General features: G+C 45.1%; 2 protein-coding genes and 1 long non-coding RNA gene across 3 annotated transcripts in view; 1 reads left to right on the top strand and 2 right to left on the bottom strand.

Annotated features, from left to right (window-relative positions):
• The window catches only part of LOC119163461 (arylsulfatase B), a 32091-nt gene extending 19130 nt beyond the window's left edge, over positions 1–12961 (bottom strand). Inside the window, exons 1-5 of the mRNA XM_037415464.2 lie at positions 10653–12961; positions 6272–6377; positions 4237–4396; positions 3500–3612; positions 2091–2201 (exon numbers count right to left, since the gene is read on the bottom strand). Of these exons, the coding sequence (XP_037271361.2) occupies positions 2091–2201; positions 3500–3612; positions 4237–4396; positions 6272–6377; positions 10653–10678 (516 nt within the window). The 5' untranslated portion in view covers positions 10679–12961. The remainder of the gene's footprint in view (positions 1–2090; positions 2202–3499; positions 3613–4236; positions 4397–6271; positions 6378–10652) is intronic.
• Positions 1–27009, top strand: part of LOC142771527 (uncharacterized) — a 177549-nt gene that overhangs the window by 129624 nt on the left and 20916 nt on the right. The window lies entirely within an intron of this gene.
• LOC119164850 (calcium-activated chloride channel regulator 1) overlaps positions 13092–27009 on the bottom strand; it is a 30962-nt gene continuing 17044 nt past the window's right edge. The window contains exons 8-14 of the mRNA XM_075873099.1: positions 24854–25081; positions 22173–22472; positions 20839–21057; positions 18180–18453; positions 16702–16869; positions 15866–16162; positions 13092–15786 (exon numbers count right to left, since the gene is read on the bottom strand). Of these exons, the coding sequence (XP_075729214.1) occupies positions 15071–15786; positions 15866–16162; positions 16702–16869; positions 18180–18453; positions 20839–21057; positions 22173–22472; positions 24854–25081 (2202 nt within the window). The 3' untranslated portion in view covers positions 13092–15070. The remainder of the gene's footprint in view (positions 15787–15865; positions 16163–16701; positions 16870–18179; positions 18454–20838; positions 21058–22172; positions 22473–24853; positions 25082–27009) is intronic.

Raw genomic sequence — 27009 nt, forward strand, 5'->3', positions numbered from 1 at the left:
CTATCCTTCTTTTGATATAGGCTACGGTATGTATGATATAGGCTAGGTATGTATATATATATGTATGTATGTATATATGTATGTATGTATGTATGTATGTATGTATGTATGTATGTATGTATGTATGTATGTATGTATATATATATATATATATATATATATATACCTTAGCGCACCAACAACGAGTGGCCGCTTATTCAAACCCTGACAACCCTGACGAAGACCGGTCCACCGGTGAAACCGTTGGAAATAAGATTAAGACAACCGTTAAGTTCTCTCTCTCTCTCTCTCTCTCTCTCTCTCTATATATATATATATATATATATATATATATATATATATATATATATATATATAAAGGGAAACAAATGTATACCTAAGGGCTCGTTTTCCCGTGTTTTGACACAATATAATGAGATATAACAGACAGTAATGTCAAGGAATGTACAGGGGAAGTTATTAGAACCAATGGAATGTAAAATGTAACCTGCTCACGGCTGGTTATTTTTTCACCCACTTTTCTTTCTTATTTTATATTCCATTGGTTCTAATAACTTCCCCTGTACATTCCTTGGCATTACTGTCTGTTATATCTCATTATATATATATATATAATAATAATAACGATCACGAGAACACCCGGATAGAGGCGGACGGACGGACAGATGGACGCTTCGTCCCTCTCATCATCATACACTTCGTGAATATGTTGCGACTCTTTCTTTATTTGCATCTATCTAGAATAACACTCGTGGAAACGCTATTTTTTTTTGCCCACGATGAAGGACGCTGACGCCGGAGTTACTGTGAAACGAGCTCGATAACCTTATCGCGTTAATATGCATGGACTTCCAGATAGCAGTAAATCGCTTTAGCGGCAAGCTGTGCGTCTGTTACACTTCCGGTAGACATCGTTTTTGGTGCCCGAAGTCGATTAATTTCCTCCCGTGTAATACAGCCGCGCGTGGCTGATAGGGCACTTTGCTTGTCGGAAATACCCAAGCTCAATGCACTGTTGTAGTTTGATGTATTCAGGATCAATGTTTGGTGCACAGGTGCTCCTGTTGCTTACCTAGGCAAGGACATAAATTGCATACGTTATGTGTACATTGGTTTCTAGTGACACGTTGGCCAGAACAGGCGTATTTTATGGATATTGATACTACGTTCAGTAACGAGAGTAGTCCATCTGAAGATTTTCGTTATGTTGTTGGAAATACAAGCAGAGTCGATATGGTTACATGTAGCGTACGACCAGTGCACAAAACCTATTCGCACGTTAAATATAATGACAAAACAAAATTGATCGCCGGCGCGAAGACTAACCTTCAACTAGTGTTTTTTTTGAAGTCTCTAATACGTAACCATGGGCTTTCAGCTAACTTTTCTGATTCAGGTATACTTTTTGACCTTGCACACCCTAAGGAAGCGCTGGGAATAACTCAACAGTGCAGTCATGTAGCATAGATGAAGTAATCGGACGTGGCTGAACAAGCGTTAAAACATTTCTATTGAATATTTTTCGTTGGAGTTTGTTTTTAAGGTTAGCAATCTTTGCTAATCACTCGGTTTATTGGATTGCCAGTTATCTAGGAATGTATGAAATATCCCGACGTTCTGGAGTCACGGCTACAACTGTTGCTTTGGATATTTTCACTAACAATACTAAATAATACCTTGATTAAGCAATCTTAGCTCTGTGCCCAGATAGAGCTAGTTGGCTGAAACACCTTGTATCTCTCGCGGAGTAAGCAATATGAATTATAAAAAATGTGCTAATCAGGAAGAAGTATACCACTCTAGAAAAGACCCACACAAAGCGTGCGCTTATTATCTTCGTCTTCGTGTATTGGAAGCCTCTGTACTTGTTCGGTGTTCGTTTTCCTCTTTCGCGCATTTCTTAATACTTCATAGAAATGAACCAACAACCGTTCGAGGCATTCTAATTCAGCAAACGAAGTCCGGTTTTAATTACGTATTGCATCGCCCTTCCATCATCAAAAGGCAATCATATTCAGAAGACGCTATCACGCGTGGCAGTCGAAAGTATATGAACTAAAGAAACAGGCATGCAGGCTCTGGTTACTCACCTCCCTAATGGTGTGGTTGAAATAAAAGATGTCGCCGTTGTAGTAGCCGAGGAATGTGTCGAAGCCACGCCAAGTCGGTGTGTGCTGCACACTCTTGTACCCCAGGTGCCACTGCGTAACGTACAGTAACAACCGATAGTTGCATAGTTTGACGTTGTTTTGCTTACAGAGTCTACTAGAAAATAATGACTGCGTGTTGGATTGAAGATATATGTCAAAAAATAGAGAATTAGGGAGACTGAATGAAAGACAGGGAGGCTAACATTAGTTAAGTTTGTGCAGTTTACTGACCTCAACGTGGTCAAACGAATGGAAAGACTGGGGGAGCGAGCGCAAGCAGGTGGTAGGAAAGTAGTCGAGAGAGTTACGTGCAGCTGTTGGAGAGAAGGAAAGAGGAGAGTGGTGCATGCTTAGTGTGAGTGCGGGCTATGGACGCGTGACGTACCCTCCGAGCAAGAGATGCACCGCAACTAAAAGAATGTGGCTTTCGCCTTCTAGTCGTCCTGTACAGTTCAATGCGTAAAGGGCCCGGGATCTCTTCTTCAGATGCGAAGCAGCTTACGCCGAAGCTCAGTCTGGTTTGTGCAACCACCCTTACTGCGCACGTGCAACAGCTAGCACGAGCACTGCCCAAACGCGCTCACGCGCTAGGGCGTGCTCTAGTCTGGCTCCTTACACTCTCAGCAATCACGTGATGGCGTCCGAGAACGAGGTTCTGCAGACGTGCCATGAACCAACTCGTTGTATTCTAGTCCGAACGCGCTGGCACGCGCTAGCACTTTCGGGTCTACGTCTGTGGCCGTGTAAGAAGCAGTGGCTTCTCCCCCTTACACTCTCTCGGCAATCACGTGACGGCGTTGGGGAACAAGATTCTGCAGGCGCGCGGCGAACCCACGTGCTCCCTGCCGCGTGGCGTGCTCCAACAAGAGTTCGGGACAAGTAACGGCAACAGAAACTACAGCGAATTTAGGTTGTGCTCCACTTACAAGGACGCGTTAAGATCGGGCAAGGCTGCTTTGCACTCTACTCATGGTTCCCTTCGCATATACCCCTTCCCTTTTTGTATTTTCGACCAAGAAAGATAATGATAACCTAGACCATATCTGTAGGGGTGTGTTCGGAACCCATCGCCTAACTCTCCACACATTAGTAGTAAGGAGCAGTGGAAGGCTGCTATGTGCAGCCCGGCACCCGAGGTCCAGGACCAGATCCTGGACTAGGCGAAGAGGGTAGCGGGGACCTACGCCGGGTAGAGGTTCTTCTGCTGCCTCCGCCACCGCACCTTTCCGTTTTGGGATAAAGTTTTTCTCCTCCTCCTTCTCCTCCTCCTCCTCCCTTTAGAGTGAGATGGTGTAATTTGTCTACGTCGAATCTGCTCATGCACCGTTTGAAACTTCAGAGGATCTCACCTTTCCCACCATGTGTGTGCTGTATCCGAGCCTCTTCAGCCACTGCGGCAGGAGCTCGAAGCGCAGCGAGAGGGTGTCCTTCGACGCTGGTGGGAACACCTCGTATCCCACATCTGTTTCAGTGCATGAAAGAGAGGGAGAGATAGCTGAACAATCGTATGTTATTGCAAACAACAGCGCGTAGTCTTAACCCTTAGCAGTTGGCTACACTATTGCGCATAATAGTTGGCCTTGATTATAGCTTGCGCCTGGTTCACTAGCTTGCTTCATGCTTTCGGTCAAAAACAATGCACACTCTACGATCTTTCAATAGGTATGACCTTTGGGAGTGTTGGTAGTTTATCTTAAATGATTAACCATAGCGCAATAACGAATAACACGGGACAAGAAACAGACAGGGAAGTCGTGTGTCGCATCAGAAACCTATTGCACCGTCGTTTGTGATGTGAGATGAGCTATAGGAACCTTTCTGGTCTTGCTTCTACTTTTCTTCGTTCGTTGGGATGCCACGAAGTTTATCGATTGGGGATTGAATACTTGAGCAAGTAATAAATAAATAAATAAATAAAATAAGTAAATCAATAAACACGTGTTCAGCGATGCTTTCGCGAAGCAATGTTCTCCAGCAAACACCATTGCGTACCCGTTGGCATGGTGATGTAACCCTAGTAATTAAGCAATATCTGCTTCAATACTGTATACATTTGCTGCGCTGTTGAGGCGACACACACACGTACCGGTACGTGCCGGGTAGCGCGCCGTCATCAGCGCTGTCCGAGAAGGCGTGCAGTCCGGCGAAGTGTAGTGCCTCTGCAGCATCATGCCGCTAGCGGCCAGAGCGTCGATGTTCGGGGTGGGAATCTGCCGCGAGCCATGGAAGCTCACATCGTTCCAGCCCTGCGTAGTACAAATGTTCGTGACAGTGTAGACAGTGTGAAAGCGGTGGTGGCTGAGCTGCGAGCTTGTCGTGGTGCATGCATACATCGGCCCACAAAAGCTCACCGCACACTGGTCACCATTCAAGAAAAAAAAAATAGTAGTGGGCCGAGTCACGCACCTCGGGATTTTCGATATAGTTTTGCATCCGTTCATTAATATAGATGAATGGATGGATGCTACCCGCTTTCATATAGAATGCGGGTCACAGAAAAAACGTCGCGGAAAGACGAGAACGAAGGCAAAGCTTCAAGCTTCATCATCGTCGTCATCGTCATCATCATAATCATCATCGTCATTGTCATCGTCATCGTCAGCATCTTCATCGTCATCATTATCATCATCATCGTCGTCGTCAGTCGTCAGTCGTCGTTGTCATCATCCTGGGAATGCCCACTGCAGGGCAAAGGCCACTCTTAGCGAGGTCACCAATGTCATAGTGATCAATCAAAGCCACAGTTCTGCCGCAGAACAAACGTGCGCTATTTGTACAGCGGTTGTGGTGGCGACGATAATCGGGATGGTGTTAATGCAGGAAGGATTGGCCTGGTGGACTATCTTTCTCTGCAGATAATTACAAAGAAGATAATTAATTATTATTGCGTTGAAACTAAACTGGGGTAGTCAGTGTTGGAAGGTATAATGCTCTCTGTTTTTATTCCAAAATGCACAATGTGGGATCTTCTAAATTAAGCAGACACTTGGTTTTTTTTCTCGCATTAGTAGTATTGTGTGTTTAGACATTTCCTACATTTATAGAACCTTCAGGCACTACTATCGTTTCATTGGTGACAACTGGCAAGGCGTGTGCCAGATCGTCTAAAGGTCTTTTCACACGCTTTAGTTAGTTTAAAACTGCTATAATCACAAGACATAGTGCAACCACTTTATTGCTAAATGTGTTGAGACCGATATAGAAGCTCAATATCTGTCTGCCTCGGTGGATCAGTAGTTATAGTGCTCGGGTGCTGACCTGAAGGTCATGGGTTCGACACCGAACGTGGCGGTCGCATGTCGGCGGAGGCGCCATCGGGGGAGGTCTGTACACTGAGCGATGTATTTGTACGTTAAAGAGAAAAAAAAGCCAGATAGTTGGAATTTCAGGAAGCCTCCACTACGGAGTCTCTCATAATAAGATCGTTGTTTTGGGAATTACTATTACTAGCTCAATATCTTTTCATAATTGCTACACCAGCAGAATAGTCATAATGCGAACGATTTTGAAGCGAACACCAATTTACTTTGACATATCTCTTTCTGTCAGTCGTCGTGCCCTTTCTGATCATGGTCATTACTACGAGGCTTCCATCCGCGCATCTTATAAGTATCCAAGACGTACGAGGTTGCGGATAAAGCATATCGCTGATTAGTATGGATACGGGACTTTCGTTGAAGTGGGGTAGAGGAGAAAGAAGTGGATGTGTTCTGTGCCAAGCCTGACTGCTGCAACTATCTATCATACCGCCTGTACAATAAACATCTATCACCCGTAAAATAATTGGTGGAGAGTGCTGGGTAACGCTTGGGAGCACCGCACAAGTACGCCGGAAAACACACGCCTGGAGCTTCGCTGGAGCCGCAGACTCGCAGGACTTCCACCGCTATATACCAGTCATCATGAACCATGACGGCGAAATCTAACCAGTTGCGTTTAACACCTATAGGCACCATTACAGAGAACCGCGCCCGTTCTCTGGGAAACCTGGAGGTGACGTCGATGAATGGCCTAAGTACTATCGGCGGGCGAGTCTGTATAACCACTGGGACACTACCGGTCAGCGCAACTATTCGTACCAATAGCTTGAAAGAGGCAGGTTTCAACAAATTTTCACTCACAATATCGTCTCCCAGGATGAAGATAATGTGTGGAGGTCTGGAAGACTCGCCGGGTTCGGTTTGTAGAGATGCAGCCAGGCACACCCAGCTCACGAAAATCCATGCGCTGTCGAGGGAAGGCAAAAAAATAAAAATAAATTTATCCATGTTTAAATAGGCAATGTAAACAGGAATGACATTAGCAGGCAACGGAAATCGGTATACTTAAATGTAGATCCACTTTAGAGAACACCAGGTGGTCGAAAGTTACCAAACTCTCCAATACGACGTGCCTCCGAACCATATCGTGGTTTTGGATTGTTACACCCCAACAGCTATTATACGCAATGTACACAAGGAGCTTTTCTTACCTAGCTGTTTGATCTTTTTATACTTTACGAAATTAACGAACTAAAAGAGCCGCGGGAAGGCTTTGGAGAAAGTATGAACTCCATAAAGCATTTGCGGAACAAACCGATAAAGTTGTGGAACAAACCGGATCTCTGTAGCTGGTAGGTATTACCGTGATAACACAATGTACGAATAGTATTGCATGTCTTATGTGTCACTATTCTCTGGCAACGTTTAAGTAGGCTGGAATTAACGACGATTGTCTTTCGTTAGCACGATATGTCTTTCTAACTCGACATCGGAAAGAGTTGAAGATTGGGAGATCGACCAGGGTGGGTAGATTTAGGAAGTAGCCAAAATTCAAGTTAAAAGCAGCTAAAGTATCCACTTCCTTTAACTTTCTCGCCAAATTTGTGGTCAAATTGGAAGTAAAATGGTATTTTATTCAAGATTTCTTGTTATATAGTAACTACAATATGATTGTGCAAAATCATATATATATAACCAAATTTCTCATATCATTAGCAGTGGGATGGTAGTGAGAAAAATATTGAATTCTCGCTTTTTATATCACATGATATTGATCATATTCCTAATAAGTAACAGGTTCTAATTCAATGCTGTTCGAGGGAAAAATAGGCAGGCTTTTAATATTTCAGGGGACGTATATATTTGCATTTTCTGACATTTAGCTCCACAAGCCACTTCGTGCACCAAGTGATGCAGCAACTATAGCGTGTTGGTTGGTACTAGTTCAGTGCACCTTTACATTGCCATGCACAATAGAGTTCTTGCCGGAGACGGGTAATTCCGAAACCATTCCGCGGACCATTCACTGGTAACATTAGGAGATGAAGTAGTTGTACCTTGAAGCATCAAACCAAAATTCGTTTTAAATTTTACTATAATGGTTTACCACGATGGAATTTTGTGGGGATATTATATTTGTTTTTTTTTCGAGTTCCTATGCGAGCAAGTGCTCTGCTACCAGAATCAGACATAGGTGTTAGAATACATGGCGGGCAGAGTAAGCGGCGCAGTAGCCACGCGTTTGCCAACGTGCACGCTACTTCGCCACTGCGATTCCGCTGGCGCCACGTGCGTTGTGTGGGGAGCTTTGATGCGCACTATATAGCCTGCCACGCGGGGCAGGACATGCGCACACATTGATTTTGATAGCTTTGGCTGGTCTTTAAACTTTCTCGTTAGTTTATTTGCAAAAAAAAAAATTTAAAGAGCGGCTGCTGAATACTCCAAAACAGAAGTTGAATGTGGCTGAGGAGTGGCAATGGCGCAAACTTCAATTTCCGTTGCCACAAGTGGTCCTAAAGTAATGGTAACGAATTAAGGGCAAAGTAGCCACCAATGACAGCCCTAACAACGACTACCGTCGTAGAGCATCGGACGCGTTGCCCGAAAGTTGTAGGTTCGATCCTCATCGATGACAACATGCTGCTTTCATTCAATTTAATTCATTTTATATTTGCGTTATAGTCACATATACTCAGAGATAAAAACAGTGTAGAATCACAAAAACTGCAAATAGTGTCCCCTATGCCCCCCTTCCCTTTTTTTTTAAACGAAATGATGCAATAGGATAGGTTGGTGCCATTATGGTAACACCGGCTACTCCTTCTCGCTTAGCAGGCAAAATATGGCGTAAGAAAAAAACAATAAGGGCACAAAATACAAGACAATTTACAACATACGGTGTAAAAGTACACAATAGCCAAACGTCACAGGTCAGTCGAGATACGCCTAATAGGTTCACATGCACACAAGTGCCACACACAAGGTCAGTTCACACTGAGACAAATGATTACAAGTAGGCGCATTGGGGGGTAAAATGAGATACGGGGCAAAAAGCGACATTTTGACTTTGCCAGCTTCTGTAGCTCGTAAAAAAAAAATCCTTTTATTTGTTCATATTTTTCTGAATCAGGTGCTGGTCCTTTTCTACTTTTTCTCATATGCAAAAGTTGATGATTGCCCAACAGCGTTGGCGCGGGATAAAATTCGCGGCTGGTGTTAGTGTGTTCGTGACCCGTCTAAAAAGGGTGAAATTCCGTGCATTAAGCTACTGCTGCGCCAGTACAGCAATGTAAATATTTGCTTTGTTTTTTTTAGCCTGCGAGCTACATAACACCAAAAGTTTGGTTCGTTTGGTGTCCAGGGACAGAGCGGATGTTTTTACAGCGAAAGCTGTTATGAGATAACAACTCGGGTCACGCGCCAATGTCCGCTGCCACCGCCGGTGTCAGTAACCACATGGCGCGAAATTGAAAAAACAAATACCCATAGCACCAAATACACAGTGGGGCGTGAAACCCGAGTCTGCTGGGTGCCAGCCCAGTATTCTACCAATCAGGTACGTGGGGTGCTTGCGACTTGTTGGCAAACTTGCCTTAGGCAGGCTTGATGTTGGGGAAGCAATCCCGTTAATACGACTTATAAAGCGTTTTAAAACAGTGAAAGAACAACCAGTCATCGCACAATGCGAATAGCGTAACGAGTGGGCCGTCAAACGCTCCAACACATTACAAAAGCTTGTTTTTGTTTCCCTATTCATTGTGGGGCATACCCACTTCAGCCATAATTCTTCATCGTCGTCAGCCACTGCATGAACATGAAGTTGGCACAAAATTCCTTGCAAGTGCTTAGCGGATACCACGCTTCTCAGAAAAATGCCAAAAAAATAGCACGGAAAACGCCGGCCTACTACCCCCCAAAATTTATTTTTAATACTCTAATGCCCTATTGGCTATCAAGAAAGTGTGCTTGCAGTAGTTACACAATGATTGTTTTTAAAAGGCTCTGAAATGCCGCTCTTCAAGCTTTCGCTGTGACTGTGCTGCGCCTTCCTCGTAGGCCTGGCGTCTATTTTTTTTTTCAATTATGGCACGTGAGAGGGGCAAAACGCGTCATAAAGGCATTCAATTACCATAGAAAGTGTCCTAATAATTTAACCACTAGTTTACACTCAAAACGTGTTATATGTATTGGTTTAGGAGGGTGCGGACATACAAGAGAATATCGTATAGAGCTTTCTGGGAGAAAAAACTACACGAAAAAGCACTGATTGCCGTTCAGGACATGACTGCTTCCATTCGCGCTGCATTGAGGTTTTTCCGTGTTCCCAAGGATGAAGAGATGCATAAAAAGTAGCGGAATTTGCAAGTCAAATAGTTCACAAACACGTCTTTGGTCCGAGTTTTAACGACGTTTCTCAAATATGCTAATTGAAAAAAAAAACATCGTTAGAAAATCTGAATCTTGCACAGTTTTAAATTTGTTGCCTCGCAAAGCCTGGCGGAGAAAGCTAAAAGCCATGAAACGCCTGGGCAGTTCTACATCAAAACGGCAAGAAAGAGGTTAAGAAGATGCTTTAAAACATATGTAGCTTTCAATTATTGAATATTCCAATGACGTGCAAGCGTTCAAGAAAAGACATTATCACAACGAAAGGCTGGCGGTGTTATATCTGCTAGGAGTTGCGGAGCAATACAACACCGTGTTTTGTGTAGATTGAATGCATGGAATCCAAGGACTGGGCTTGTTAAGACTGGGTAACGGCCCAAGAGTGAATTTAGTCTTTGTACTGCGAAAACTGAAGGAATGAACTTTTTTTTTTTCACACTTTGTCCTTTTGCCCCACGCAGCATCTCGTTTTGTGACGCTGCAGTTGGGGCAAAATGAGACATCAAGAGCATTTTTATTTATTTTTAATAAATGGTTTGAATGGTGGCAATAACGCAATATATATGTAGCGCACACTTTGTACCCAAACGAAAGTTTATGCATTGATATTTAATTGTAGAGAGTGAAATAAAAATATTCATTATTTTAAACTTTTTGTCGCATTTATCCCATTTTACGCTAATAACATCCTTCATTGTCTTTATTTTCTCTTGTCTTCATGAGATCAAGTGTAAGCAAGAAAATGAGCCCCTGGAACACTTTTTTCTTTGTTCTATTCATTATTTTACACAACAGCAGAATCGAAAGAAAAACAAAGAGACAAACAAGACGATCGGTATGTTTTTCTCCTTACCAGAACAGTGCAGCGTTCTTGAACATCGCGCGCCAAGGGTGGAACAGCGCCGGCCCGACCCCTGCTCTTGGTCTTATATCTCGTTCCGTTCAGGAAGCACACAAAAAGAGCAATCAGGGGGAAGCTTCGCACCCTTCGCGTCGGCGTCATCGCGCTGTTCACCACTGGAGTGACAACCAAGGTTTCGCACCTGTGGCCCAGTCTAACAGTGTGCGCTTCATACTGGATGTTGGAGCCGTAGCCGACGCTATAGAGTTTGAAGCCGTGTAAACACAGGTGGCTCATTGCGATGATACAAAAAAGAAAGAAATTATTGGAGGGAGGGGAGTGTAGGCCAGGAACTGTTGTAGCGTATAGACAAAACCGGATGCCTGAATATGCTTCAATGAGAATATATTATTTATCTTATCTTATCTGCTGTAAGCGTTGTTCTGTACAACGCAGACTCATATTTGGACACCTCAGCCGCTCCGGTTGTACTAATGCGGTGCTTGATTGCTTACACAGAAGTCGATGGTTCGATTCCAGTCACGACGTTTGCACTTTGATGGGTGCAGTATGCTTGGGTACCGTGTATTTAGATGCAAGTGCGCGATGGACAACCACACGTAGTGAAAATTTCCGGAGCTTTACACTACAGTGGGTCTCGTAGTGATGTTGTGGGTTTGGCACGTAAACTTTAATTTATTTATTCGAGATTGTCGCAGGTAGTCAGGGTTTTGCATGCCAAGGCCATAAGCGTGTGCAGGGTTCCCCTTAAGATTAAGGTGGAAGGGGGAAGGTTCATCACAGCCCCCCTTCCTCCTTCATTAGGTCAATGTCTGGGGCAGACTTTGAACTCCCCCCCTCCCTGTTAGGTTACGTTAGAGGGGGGGGGGAGCCCCTTCTCTACGCGGGTTAGGATCCGGGTATTCGGGTTGGAATACCGCGGCCTCATCAATTTTTCTCCAAGATTTCTCTCCTGATATCTTGCTGTGTGTTTTTCGCTTGGTTACTTTGCCATTCACCACACACCCTCACATCTCTTCCTCACTTTTTTGCTTCTCCCTTTGCTACCTGGAGAGAAAATCGGCGTACTTGTTCTGGGTGTGAATTGGAAGATTAAGATGAAGAGAGTGCATGTCAGTTTATGATGATAACAATCTTAAGTCACGACACACTACTGTTGAGGGGAACAGCTCAAAAAACGGGATGTAGAAAGAATGACCACAACACACAAGCGCTGTCCTTCAAGAAACCCTTCTACAGTACTGTTGTGTGTCACTTATGACACTAAAAATGCAGTAAAAACTCGGTAACTCGAATACTGTTTATTCGAAGGTGGTGTTAATTCGATCCGACTCCCTGAACCTGGCACAGCGCTAATTCTAAAAAAAAAAAAACTTGCAATAATTCGAACGCGTCGGTATCCACAATGATTCATTCGAGCTAAGGGCTCCTGGTTTTCATAGCTCCTCGAAGCAACCGGTCCAAAGTGGTTACAGTTTTCTGCGAAACTAAATGAAACCGACTAGAGATGAAAAAAAAAATAAACGGCACCAGTTCTCAGCAGATGAGAATTCGGAGGCTTTGCTGGAGCTCTTGGGCAACTTGCAAACGATGCTCATGGATTCAAGACAGAAGAAACGCAAGCGAATGATTAAGCTGATTAAAATTGACTTCAATTGCGTTAACGCTGTGTCATTTAAAAAAACGTGGTTTAGAGCGTAAATAGCTTCATATATCTCACATTAAGGCTTACTGCTAACATGAATGCATGTCGGTGCTTGTTTTTGGCGCATCACTAATCGATTGATTCCGTTCGCTGTAAAAGCTACGAAACAACCTACCACAAATGTGTAGTAGCACCTAATTTGCAATAACGAGTCCATGGGTGGCTTCTTTGGATTCTGTCCACGCAGTGTGATGCGATGTCCATTCTTTCTATTACAGCTGCCCGCTAACACAAGCACTGCTTAATTAAAAAAAATTATAGTACCCTTCGAGTTCGAGTTAACTTGCTTTTACTGCAATGAAAAAAAAAATATATGCCTACGTGCTACTTCTTGGCCGACCAAGTGCTTCGATTTGGTCTGTCATAGTCGTGCCTTAATCAAAAGTACGCTCCAGCCGCGTTCTCTATTGCTGTCGACCTTTAGATGTGGTTAGCGATAGCGGAGTACTATCGAACGGAAGGAACTTCTGTATAAGTATAGCGCATGTTGGCGCTCGTCGTGCACCCCTTACCAAAGTGCGGAACGCTATTTGTGGCATACCTGTTGCATATAGTGAACTTACCTTTGTAAGTTCACTATATAACATTGTGTGTGTGTGTGTGTGTGTTTAGCCGCGTCCTTTATACTAAAAGCCCTGCCCGGGCTGGGGTGGGCGGAGGTCAGAGATGCTTACGATATTGCAGACGAGGGTGGTGAAGTTCGTCACCAGGGCTTCCAGTAACAATACAAAGAAAGAAGTGGATGTTTATTGGCTGAAAACTGTGGCGTTGTTTTCCTTATAAAGCTTTCTTGTTAATTATCACAAGGGTCAGTTCTGCGCAGCTGCATTGTTCGTACAACTTCGAAAGAACACCCGGATGTGCAAAGAAAAAAGTCACGGCTTTGCCCCAAAGGCGAAGCAATGAACGCGACAGCAACAATTCGTAAGATCACGCGCAGAATGGCAAGCAGATCGAAACGTGCCCGGCATTTATCATTCACAAATGACGCATGAAACGTTCTCACAGGTACAGATGAACGTGAATAAGAGTCTCAGTTGTTACTTCACTGTGTCTGAAAAGCGCGCCCTTTTCAGACACAGTTACAGGGCGCACAAATGTCACTGCAACAATTGCCGTGACGTTTGTGCGCCCAGTAACCCCAACAGAATTGTTCCAGCAAAAAAAAAAAAACAAAGGCTAAGGAAGATGTATGGCTGTTCACACCACGAGATAAGCGCGCGCGTGAGCGTCCACCCTGCTCCCTCTCTGCGGGGCTAAGTACGCGTGGGAGATGAGAGCATGCGCTGCCACGTGCTCATTGCGCTATCTTGCTGGCAATGCTAAAACACGATAGTTCTCACCGAGATGCCCGTCACCAGCGGTCAGTGGTAGATATAAATAGCTCGCTGTTTGAACGTTGATGGAGGTGCTCTTTTGTGGCTCAGTGGTTAACGCCTCGCATTCACATTTCAGGGGTCCCACGTTCGATTCCGCGTGCCAAAGTCCTTCTCTGAATTATTTTTTTCTTGCGTTTTCATTTATATAGATATGTATACATATACGTAGAGTGGCGGCGATGCCGTCTCCGGCGGCAAAATGCAACCGAGAGTGTCCATACAATTGCTCTCGCAATAAAATGTGGCCCCGACTGCGTGACTATAGGCTGTATTGAAAGTCATACGACTGCACTCACAGGAGCAAAATAAAGCTAGCATTTCTTTTTTCGAAGGTAAACGCTTGTCCTATATTTTACTCTCTTTTCAGAAGCGACGGGAAGTCTCTGCAGTTCACACTAGGCTCATTCCGTAGATACAGGTCTGGTACTTTGGCTGAACGAGAGTGAACAATCTCCCTAGCCGGAGTAAAGTCACGTTTCTCAAATGAAGTACATACACCTTCGGCTAGAATTAACATACACCCTCAAGAAGCTTTACATTGCTGTTTCGATTCGAGTGAATAAGTCCCTTCTGGAGTAGAGTCAATCTCGCTTTTAGGACTAGTGTCTGAAAATAAGGACAACAACAAAGAGGCCGGTCGTTTTTACAGTGTAACAGATTTCTTAAAAATGCTGGTGCTTTTGCCTGACCGGGAATGGGGGAAGACACTGAAAGCTATATATATATATATATATATATATATATATATACATATATATATATATATATATATATATATATATATATACGCCTCTAGCTGGTTCGAAAATTTTTTGACATTCCATACACGTCAACACAGATTTGAAAACAAAACAACCACAAATGTAGATATTTCAAACGCTCACTTTACACATTTCGTTCAGGCTGAGTGAGCGAAAGATCACCACACATACGCGTCCGTGTTCCTTTGTTGTGTTCCTTTTACACATACATCAAAATGGGTCGATATAGCATTGTGTCTCACTGTAATTCAACAATGTTTAATTGCCAGGGCACAAATACATCGTCAATGTATTTTTAAGATTGCTGTTTGGTGGGCCACCCGGCAGCGTGAATTACTGCTAATAAATTGGCTGTGTTAGCTACAGCAACAATATTTTAAACAAAATAATAACACATGACAAAGTTGGACAATGATGTACGCTTTGATGCAGTCAGCTGGGGCACCCGCTGCACATACCACAGTTTTCAAGTCCAGAAATTCTGTTGCGTCGCTCCACAAAAATGTACCGTTTCGGATGTACAGTTCACCATGCATCATCGTTGTAGAATGATTATATGAGGAACTAAAGCAGTTCTGAATCAGCGGCAGACGCAGGTTGAACAATCCGCCGTCGGCTGACCGCTTTTTGGCTTTTCGCGCTCGCTCTGAATACCGCGTACAACATGGCGGTAATGACAATGACTGCGATACCACCAATGAAGACCCACATCAACAGTTGAGCGAGTTCAGGTGAGTTCGGCATGCGCTTCCCGCCGGCCGTAGTCGTGGTTGTACTTTCCGTCGTGGTTGCCGCTTCCGTAGTACTTCCATGGGCCATGGTTGCCTTCATAGTGGCTTCTGTCGTGGTTGCAGCCGTTGTGGTTGCAGCCGTTGTGGTTGCGGCCGTTGTAGTTGCTGCCGTTGTAGTTGCTTTCGTTGTGGTGGCCCCCGTGGTAGTAGTGGCCACTGTGGTAGTAGTGGCCACCGTGGTAGTAGCGGCCACTGTGGTCGTTATAGGAGGTGGCGTGTTCGTCGCTTGCACGACGTTAGAAGTATTGGACTTGAGCCCGTCGCTGTTGGCCGCGCGAGCTGCCAGGAATATCTTCCAGTCTAAGGCACCGTCAGGTCGAAGTGTGGCCCACTTGGTTGCGAACGCGAAGGTCACTTTGTGTTTGCTGCCGGCTGGGAGAGGGTCGAGATTGCCTTCGACAACGTCAGCCATGGTCATTTCTTCTTGCTTTTCAAACTCCGAGTCCAGCTTGGTGTCGTCCTTGCTGGCTCGAATCTCCACGGCAGAAGCTGTAAAAAGTTCAAGTGTAGCTTAAAGCAAGCAAGGTTCGCAGGCAGTACAGCACATCATACTCTTTTGCACCCTCACCGTTTCCGTATGTCAGGTGAGCTCCCGGCCACGTCCACGTGAGCTGCACCTTCAACGTGTCGTTAGCTCCCAGGCGCACTTGGACCACGGTGAGATCGTTGATAGCACTTGGAGGCACCTGACTCTGCATGATGTCTTCAGTCACCTGGAAGGAGCCTCCGAACGCCACCCTCAGAAAGGCACCGGCAGGCTCAATGCTCGTCGACGTCTCGTTTGCCACTTCGGCGGTCGAGTAGTCTTCTTTGAAGTCGTCGATCGAGTATTCGTGATCCGCCTCGGCGCCTTGCTCCGTTGTGGCTGGCGATAGGTTTTTGCGTTATGTTCACATCCCTTCATGCTGGCCACGTGATGACTGAATGTGGTACTGACCTAACGTCTTTTCATTGGTACTGCACTGCATTATTTACAAATCTGACCTTCGCCCAGTCAATCTCATAGTATGAATGACCTATCGACTTTAAGGACATAAAGCTAGTTCGAATACATGTACAATAGGTGTGTGTTTATTTTTACCGCGTGAAAAAATGCGTTTGGATGAAAAAATCACGTGATGAAAAATCACGTGATGACTTCATATGTAGTCATCATGACGTCAAAGATCACCATCTGTGACGTCATCATGGTGCTACATGATGTTGTTTAAAGTAGGCCGATCACAGAGGCAGCGCTAGACCAGGTGAAGGGCAGAAAGCCTTCGGAGGGTGGTGGAGCAGGGTCTTCTGAGAATAAAAGGAAATCACTTTTGCTCTAGGACCTGTCTTGGGTAAATATATCAGGATCCTCATGAGGTTTTGTTCTGTGTGGACTTATTGAATACATGCATGAGTGTGGCTTACCAGATGGAAGGGGGAGCATAGTGTTGCCGCCGCCAGAGGCAATCTTTGGACCACTCACTCGAGTTTCGTTATCGCCCGAAACGTGAGCCGTGACGGCGTACCTCCCTTTGCCAGTGAACTCGTCAAAGTACCCGCTGTAAGTTCCATCGTTGGCCTGGACGTCGGCATCTGTGAAAACATTAAGTGATAGCAGTGGACCGCAATTCACAACTGCGGCGGGTGATAGATTCTACTTCTGGAACTGGTCAACTGAACACTTGTAGAATAATAGATGCGAATGCGTGTGTTCGTTCACAGGCCTTCCTCGTTACGTGTCTTAATTAAATTACATAACCTGGATGTGATATAGCTTGTACTGTCATGAAATGAGCTTTTTTTGATGGTATATGAAGGTGTAACGCTAAGTTCGAACGATTATACTTATGAAGCTCGATTTAAAACATTCATCCGCCCATGCGCAGAACATCCTCGAGCCCGTTGTTTATCTACAACCACACCACACATGCTGACCATTTGAGTTGAACCTCGCTTTTCCGTGCATGCGCCGAGGAGCACCCGCTGCGAAGTCGCGCCTATACCGACGGAGGCAGTCTGCACTGCCGCCGCTCCGAGTGTGCACGGCGTGGCGCCAAGTGTGAAGCCATGAAATGCCCGCGCTTCTAGCTGGAGTGCTACAGTCAGGTTCGCACACGAGTTACTGGCGCTGCAGTTAGGTTATTCTTGCAGGGTCTGTGATAGGCTGTGGTTAGACTCTACTTCCGTGGACTCTACTCTTTCTGCGCCGTGGAAAGACTACAGCATCAGCTAAGGAGGCCACTTTTAAGCACTCCAAGGTCGACCACCTTCTCAGTTTCTTGAGCTTTGCACGAATAGTGTAGACTTCCATCTTCTGAGAATTTCATTATCATTAATTTTATGATCATATAATGTATATGAAAAGAGAAAATAATGGTCAAATCCTACTTGTCGAATTTCAGGCTGGTGCAACACTTGAACATTAGTGTAATGTCATTATTACAAATCCAAAGAAACAGCAAGAGGGGAAAGAGAAAAGCTTCCGATGAAAAAATCCGTTAACACGGGTTGTGTGCTCTAGCGTTTCAACAAGTGAACTTGACTTCTTGAAGGCTAGTGGATTTGTCTTCTTCAAAGACAAGTTTGTTGTGTTCGAGCCGACGTTTCTACACTGCTTAAAGGCTAGAGGTTGACTTGTCTTCTTCGAGGAGAGAACGAGTTATAGCCTTGAAGAAGACAAGTTCGCTTGTCGAAACGTCGGCTGGAGAACAAAACTTCAGTTTACGGATGTGTTTGTCATATTACAATGTATTGGAGTTACCAAGAGACCCGATAAGTGTAACGATATGCCGTGGGATCTTGATTTGCTCGAAGTCTCGCTCGAGTTGGGGACTTAGTTTGTGACCAACTTAAAACACATTTTACGTTGAAGTCTTACTGAGAAATAGAAACATGAATCGCACCGCGACCGTCGTCACGAAGTTGCACCGTAGCTTTGTACGGTTCGTTGGGGCCGGTGACCTCGGCGAACACAGTTGCGTCGAGGACGGCCTTCCTGCCCTTGTTGACGTCGACGTAGATGATGGCTTCGTCAGGTTTCCCAACTTCCAGGCTGGCCACTCGGCAGGCGACCTGGATCGGCTCGCTGTTTGGATCCTTGCCTTTGGATTTGGCTTGGATGTTGACCTCCACCGGTCCAGGCTCTGGGCTTTCCACTTGAATGGTCCATTCGCCGGGCTAAATTGACCGGTAAATTCATAAACAACTTTCACGATCGGGTTGTTTAAATGCCCGTACTCTAGAGTGCCCATCCAAAAAAGGCACCGCCATTCGACTTTCATGAATGGCTGCCATGAACAAAACACTAAATTCTCAGCCCAAAGGCAGATTTACTATAGTTTTCCACCTACTTGTTTTTACCCTTTCTCTGCGCCACAAGTACAGCTCCCCCTAGCTTGACGGCAAACAATTTGCACTGGGAGGAAATAAAAGTAGTGACGAAGACAGAGTGCGTGGAGGAAAGTAGTGCCTTTACGAAGTGTTAGAGTTCGCGAACAGCATTTACGATCTATTTTTATCGTCACCGTCATCAGCCTGGCTACTTTCACTGCAGGGCAAAGGCCTCTCCCATGTTCCGCCAGTCAACTCGGTCCTGTGCTTGTTGGTGCCCCTTTGTACCCGCAGACTTCCTAATCTCATCTTCCCACCTAAATTCCGGTCTCCGCTTCACCCGCCTGCCTCCTCTTGGAATACAGTCCGCGTTCCGTAATTATCAGTGGTTATCTTGCCTTCGTGCTACGTGCCCGGCCCATGACCATTTCTTCTTCTTGATTTCGACTATGATGTCCTTTTTATATTACGATATTTGTATATTATAGGCTCAAACACACATTCACGGTGCTTACACACAGAAGATTATCGTAAGTGTGATTTTCTAGCAAGGACTTCGCACCCGCACGCTTTGCGCATGAAATCATAATAAGGGGGGGGGGGGGGTTGTTAAATCCCAAAACAATATCAATATGAAAGACGCTGTGGTGAAGAGCTCCTGAAATTTCGACTAACTGGTGTTCGTTAACGTGTATCGATATCGCACATCGAAATGCGACCGCCGCCTTTGCACACGCAGCTTGATTGATTGATTGATTGATCAATTTATTGATTGATATGTGCTGTTTAACGTACCAAAACTACCATATGATTATGAGAGACGCCGTAGTGGAGGGCTCCGGAGATTTCGACCACCTGGGGTTCTTTAACGTGCACCCAAATCTAAGCACACGGGCCTACAACATTTCCGCCTCCATCGGAAATGCAGCCGCCGCGGCCGGGATTCGAACCCGCGATCTGTGGGTCAGCAGCCAAGTACCTTAGCCACTAAACCACCGCGGCGGGGCGCTGCACACGCAGCGTCCACACCGTGTACCCTTGCGAAGCTAGTGTACTTAATGGGGGAGTTGCATGACCTATTGTGACACGGCATCCCCATTAGGAGAGGCGACTTGCTTTTGCTGTTTTTGTGTGCTCTTGGGAGATGCCGACAACACTGAAATAACAGTAAATTAAGCATACTTGTTGCTTTGAATTCTCTTACATCATGTACGGTTCAGATAAAGTGGCCGCTACGGACTATTGCGTTAGTCATGGCAGTACCGTGCTTAATGAAGAGTCCGACGTGGTGGTTCCGCCAGAAACTGCAAAATATTTTTTTTCCTCTTTAGTAATGTTACCAGCAGCTCACTACGGCGTATAACTCGATTGGGTCATTAAATTCAGTTCATGAAGAAATGTAGAATGACTGGTTGTAGAATAATTGCAGAGCTACGTCGTGATTACAATTAATTGCTTAGAAGTCACTGCAGTTTCTTTTACTCTACCACTTGCTTTAAGTTCAGCGTCCACAACCTTAGCGTTAAATTACGCCAATCTATTCGATTAGAAAGTGTCGCGAGCGGCGGAGATAAAGATGAACCAGCCGTGTACCTTTTTTGCAGTGCTTAACGAGCAACGTGGCTCAGATGATGCCATTACTGCTTCATTGCGGAAACGACCGTCAGGATGGAGCACATGGTGAACTCTTCCGTGCGTTAAAGGCGGGTCGTATGGGTTTATAGCTGATCGTCATCGGAAGACACAATAAATGTACAAAGAATAGATCGGTAGACTCGCCTATGAGTTTACTCACTGAACTGATACTCAGATCGAGTCGTGAGTTCGAGTTTTCTTGGGTGACACCAACCGTAAACGAATACCAACTTGCTCAAGCTTCCAATTTTATGCAGTCTGAGTCTTAATGACTTTGGATTAGCAATACTTTGATGACATTTAGTACAAGTGGGCCCAGTTAAGAAAATCACTTGTGATTGCTCCGAGTCCGAGTGAGTTTGAGTCCGAATGAGTTCTAAGCGGGAAATTTATTTCCTGTGTGAGTCGCAGTGAGCTCTTCTCATGCAACCATTTGCAGGATGGAGGTGAAGGAACCTACTCCCTTCCTTCCCCCGTCCCTCTCGCCTCTGATGAATTAGTACGTTCATGTATGCGTGAGTAGCGTGTGAACGCGAGCTGTCATATGACTGATAGTACTGCTCTAGTGAAGTAGTTGTCAGTAAGATGATGCATTACCTGCGCGGGGCTTGGTATGATGATCTTCCTTGTTTTTTCGTCTTTGTGTTCTGAGCACTGTTCGCATTTTTGGCCACTGGGATCGATAAGAGTCACCGTGATGTCAGCTTGCATGGGCTTCACTAGTTCGACCAAGACGATCGTGTCGTTGCCCAATGAAGGTTCGAGCACCAACTTTTCGTCTAACCTGGTCGTAAAGTTCCTTGCGGTGTCTGTGAGCTGTCGAAAGGCAAATGATTGGAGGCATGCTAAAATATTTCAGGCCATAGGACAGGATATGCTCGGGGCAAAGCACTATAAATAATACTGTACAGAGAACACAATATGGTACCAGTAACGTAGCCAGAATTTTTTTTGGCAAGATAGGGGAGGGTGTTTAAATCATACATTATGCATGCTCGCGCCTGCGTTTGTAATGTGCTTGGATATCTGCACACGGGGAAAATAAAACTTTTTGGTGAGTGTAAGAAATTAAACCCTCTTGCTTTCACGACTGCGCCACAGTCTTTAATTTATAATAATTAATTGGTACCGAGGGCACAAAAACGCACTCGAAGGCAACAGAGAGCTTGATTTTATGATGTATTAATTGGAAAAAGGAACAGAAGAATGAGGAAAGGCTTGGAAAGGATGTTTGGAAAAGACAAGAACTGGAATTCGACCCAACACTGTAGAAAAGCTTTTAGGGCATTTGGAAAGTTAAAGGTAGAAGGAGAGAGAGAGAGAGAGAGAGAGAGAGAGAGAGAGAGAGAGAGAGAGAGAGGAAAAGTATGCACATGCACAGTTACCCTCTCACAATTTATTAATCCGTATCGCTGTTGTTCTATCACCGCCGATACACGTCTATTGTCTTCAAAAATTTGGGCAATACCTTCGTCGCCTTTATCTGCGATGGGTTTTCAGAACGACATTCCGAAATAGCAGTTGCGTAGCCAAGGAAGAGAAGGGCTCGAGGGTTCAAACCCCTCCGATTTTTTAAAACTGCTTGCGTATATATATATATACGTACAAATGTAAACGCACGCACGAGTGTAAATGAAATGCGGTTGAGCCCCCAATGAGGAAGTTTCTGGCTACGCCTCTATAAAAAGGTTACTGCCGTCATTAGTTTGTGCTCAAGTCCATGAGAGACCGCGAACGCTTCTTTCTACCCTTGGTAGTAAAGATAGGATCACTTACTGAGCTAAAAGGAGGCCAAATAGCCCAAAACAGGCGTGGACGAAGATTGACAGAAGAGGAATTGGTCAATGAGTTGACGTAAAATAGGTTTAAATTGTTGAAAAATGATTTCGGTTATTTAGGGGAACTGTGCTGTCGCAGTGAAACATACGTACCGTGACGTAGTCATTGTCTGTGCCGGAATGTGTGGTGGTAGCTTCTACAAAGGCAGCCTGCATGCGGAGAGCCCTATTTCCCTGGACGTCCTGGAATGAGAACGCCTTGCCACGCGTGACAGTTGCCAACATTTCAAGCTGATCATCAGCCTCAGTTCCCAATGCCATCGTACTGACTTCCACCTTGGCTGCCGTCAACTGTAGTAAGACGTCCTTGAGCCGAGGGTCCCTGTTTTCGATGCCATCGCTTATCAGCACGATGATGCTGCCCTCCGGCGTCTCGTCTTCCGTGGTCAATATCTGCAACAACGTTTTCATTTTGAAGTGAAGCATTATGTGGTTCCTCTACACGAGGTCTCTCGCTATTCCTGGGAGTTCCGTCAGGACATCTATGTTTTTTATCGCGATAGCAATTATATGGACACTCTCGGCTGGATTGTGCCACCGGCGTCGTCGTCGACATCAATCGCCGCCAGTCACCGTATATGTATACGTATCTATATATATGTAAACGCAAGGAAAAAGATAATCCAGAAAAAGAATCTGGCGTGCGAAATCGAGCTTGGGACATCTGAATCGTGAGTGTGAGGAGCACCTCCTTCAACGTTCAAACGACAAGCTATCTATATGTACTACTTACCGCTGGTGACGGGCATTTCGGGGGGAACAGTCGTGTTTTCAGCATTACTAGCAAGATGGCACAACGAGCGCGCGTCGCCACATCGTCACGACGCGGCGGCGCGCGCTCTCATCTCCCATGCCTACTATGCGCTGTGGAGTGGAGGGGGGCGACGCTCGCGGTGGGGAGGATCGTACGCCTTGCTTGACTTTTGGTTTTCGCCTGAACGATGCTGTTGTAGTTATCGGGCGCACAGAGGTCACTGCTATCGTTGCACAGTCTTCGTTAGCAAAAAGAGCGTGCTTTTCAGACACAGCGAAGGAACAACTGAGACACTTATTCGCTTTCATCTGTACCTGTGAGCACGTTTCGTGCGTAATTTGTGCGTGAGAAACGCTGGGAATGTTTTGATCTGCTTGCCATTCTGCGCCTGACCTTCCAATTGGTCTGCCTAGAAAATCCAGGTTTCATGTAGACTACGTAGTGTAATAGTCGAAAGTTCACCTGTTCAGGCAATTGACGATGAAGGGGTTGAGGCACTTTATTTCTTTTTGATCCGCTCATTATATATAAAGAGACAATGAAGGCAACTATTAGGTCGACGTTGATTGTTTAAATGGCGGTCCAGACACCTTGTAGTTTTACTTCTGTGTGAAGGAAGTGCCCTTTTTCAAAGAAAATCACGTTTTAGTGGTAAGCATGGGATTAGCGCACTTTAAATTACCCGCCTCAAGAAGCGGAACGTCTCACGTCACTGTTGCCGTGCACAACGTTGCCCGGCTTTACTGCGCGGTGGCCGGCTTTAGTAGCAGCAGAACGAAAGCAGCGGAAGCCACAGTAGCAACAACGGCCAATGATCAATTTCCTACCATTGGCTCCGAGATGGCAGACGTGTTTTCGTTCAATTGGGCCCCGCCGATGGCATGACCTATCCAGTTTAACCATGCGATCTACTCGCGCCATTCCCCACAGTAACGTCTGGCGGTTCTTTTGCCATGAAACAAACAGAAACGAACAAGCAGCATTTTATTACGCCTCTTGATGCTCGGAAGGTTCTTTACTTAGTGCAGCTAGTTACATTACTAGTGAATAACTCTAGGCGGTTCGTCTGACGTCATCGGGATTATCTTGAAAGTTTCCTGATTGATTGATTGATTGATTTGTGGGGTTTAACGTCCCAAAACCACCATATGATTATGAGAGACGCCGTAGTGGAGGGCTACGGAAATTTTGACCACCTGGGGTTCTTTAACGTGCACCCAAATCTGAGCACACGGGCCTCGACATTTCCGCCTCCATCGGAAATGCAGCCGCCGCAGCCGGGATTTGAACCCGCGACCTGCGGGTCAGCAGCCGAGTACCTTAGCCACTAGACCACCGCGGCGGGGCTCTTGAAAGCTTCCTATCGTAGCGCAAGTGTTCACGTGCATTTACCTTAATTTCACTATAAGTAGGGCAGTGCTGTTGATAATATTCTCGTTTTAGGCGTAGTCATACATTGAGATTTCACTCTTATGTAGATTATTATTGGACTTTATTGTCCCTTTAAATTACGTTAACATTAGATAGAGCTGCGGAAACACTTGTTCATTGGTTCAGGCTATGTACTGCTTAAGCAACCACATTAGTACAAACACTTGGCAGAGCCTAAACTCACGAATGGGAATGTAGGTGTGTAAATGATACGTATGCCGCGTCCTTCTAGACTGCTCACATCATGGCACGTCGAGACGTCGTCTTAAGTAAAAAAAAATGGTTCAATAGTGTCTGAATATCAATAAAACATTGTAGCAGTCACTGATCAAGCCAATGAAAGAACAAACGAGAGACGTTTCGAAGTCTTCTATGAAACAGTACAAATTCTGAAATGTCTCGTGTGTTTTCAATTTGACTTGATCAGTGACGGCAACTTTTTTGTAGACCACGGGTCTCAAAAAAGTCTCAAGGTCTCAAAAAATCGCAAAGAAAAAAAAAAGGTGACGCAATATAATGCGCCAGCAATATGCATGGTGTAACTGATTAGAAACGTAGGGCTGAGTCCTTCAGTCTATGCGTTACATACCTCCAGGGCTCGTAGGAGGCCGCAACCAATGCACGTGGACGTGTCCGGCTCCAATTCATTGATACTATCCAGGAAGCCCTGCCGAGTGCCATCGTTCACGGTAGTCAAAGGGTGGCGAACCGTCGCGTTGCTGCTGAACGTGATGATTGCGAGCCGCTTCGAGCCATTTTCGATGTCTTGGGTGTATTGGGTCGCTGCTCTCTTGAGGACCGTCATTCGTTGGAAGTCCTGGGACCCGCAAGTTACACGTGGTTGAGTGCACACGGAACTTAGAAGTAGAGTAACTTACCCTATACAAAAAATACCTTAGAATAACAGAGAACTAAACTATAGATCGTTCGTAAGGTCCCATTCTAGAAGTGTACATTCTAACATGCATAAATATGAAATATAATGTTTTAACAGTTATTGTTCACGTAGACCCGCACTCATGCCAGCTTAATAGGTTCGTCTATCGCATGGGCATGCACAGATAAGTTTTCGTGCATTGTGTTTCACCGCTGTGCGTCTCTTCAGTTGTTAGTCGGTGTTTGTGGTGTCCAGACTTCTTCCTTGAGGCCATATTTGCATACCCTGCCTTTTTTTTTAGAATAAATATACCGCCTCGTTTTCCTAAACACTCAACGAACCGTTCCGCCATGTTATAATTCTCCCATTTTGCCAGCGAGTTGTGCAGCCACGGCTGTTAGAATGCTCTCTTCAACCGCTCTTGAAGCAATGTGGCACATTTCCTGACTTTATAACGCTTTATTATAAAGTGTGTATTTTGATTCAATAATATTGATACAGTACATCAGTCTTTTCCTCCCACAACGATTATCGTTGTCTCTCTCGCGTTCTTTTCTTTGTATTATCGCCACGTGCCCGGCACTTTCATGTCACTAATGCCGTACGTGCTATCAGCGGGGCTCAACACACTTCATAGGAAAGTGTCCAGCACCGACTTTTAAAGAAAGAATGAGCTATAGCAAGGCAGATGACGGTTATTGTTATGGGACAGCAGCCGTTGTGGACAACAGTCGTTGTGGACAACAGCCGTTGTGGCACAACAGTTGGACAGTTGTGAGACAACTTCAAAGGCTGTATACAGAATACGCCGAATAAGGTAGGGTGATCGCTTCCAAAGGAACAAGCATGATTTCGAACAGGCTACTCAACAATCGACCACATTCATACTATCAATCAGGTAATAGAGAAATGCTTAGAATATAACCAACCACTGTACATAGCCTTCATAGATTACGAGAAGGTGTTTGATTCAGCAGAAACATCAGCCGTCATGCAGACACTGCGGAATCAGGGCGTCGATGAAGTATATAGAAACATCCTGGAAGAAATCTACAGGGGATCAATTGCTACCATAGTGCCTCATAAAGAAAACAACAGAATACCAATCAAGAAGGGTGTAAGGCAGGGGGACACAGTCTCCCCAATGCTATTTACCGCGTGCTTACAGGAGGTTTTCAGAAGCCTAGAATGGGAACAGTTAGGAATAAGAGTTAATGGAGAGTACCTTAGTAACCTGCGCTTCGCCGATGACATTGCATTGCTGAGTAACTCAGGGGACGAATTGCAACTCATGATTACGGAGTTAGACAGGGAGACCAGAAAGGTGGGTCTTAAAATGAATCTGCAGAAAACGAAAGTAATGTACAACAACCTCGGAAAAGAGCAGCGCTTCGAGATAGGTAATAGTGCACTTCAAGTTGTAAAAGACTATGTCTACTTAGGGCAGGTAATAACCGCGGAGCCGAACCACGAGATTGAAGTAACTAGAAGGATAAGAATGGGGTGGAGCACATTTGGCAAGCACTCTCAAATCATGACAGGCAGATTGCCAGTATCCCTCGAGAGGAAGGTATATAACAGCTGTATCTTGCCGGTACTTAGCTACGGAGCAGAAACCTGGAGACTTACAAAGAGGGTTCAGCTTAAATTGAGGACGACGCAGCGAGCAATGGAAAGAAAAATGGTAGGTGTAACCTTAAGAGACAAGAAGAGAGCCGAGTGGATTAGGGAACAAACGGGGGTTAAGGATATCATAGTTAAAATCAAGAAGAGAAAATGGACATGGGCCGGGCATGTAGCGCGTAGACAGGATAACCGCTGGTCATTAGGGGAACTAACTAGATTCTCAGAGAAGGCAAGCGAGTTAG

Source organism: Rhipicephalus microplus, chromosome 9, assembly GCF_043290135.1.
Source record: "Rhipicephalus microplus isolate Deutch F79 chromosome 9, USDA_Rmic, whole genome shotgun sequence".
In the NCBI taxonomy this organism is placed as follows: Eukaryota; Metazoa; Arthropoda; class Arachnida; order Ixodida; family Ixodidae; genus Rhipicephalus; species Rhipicephalus microplus.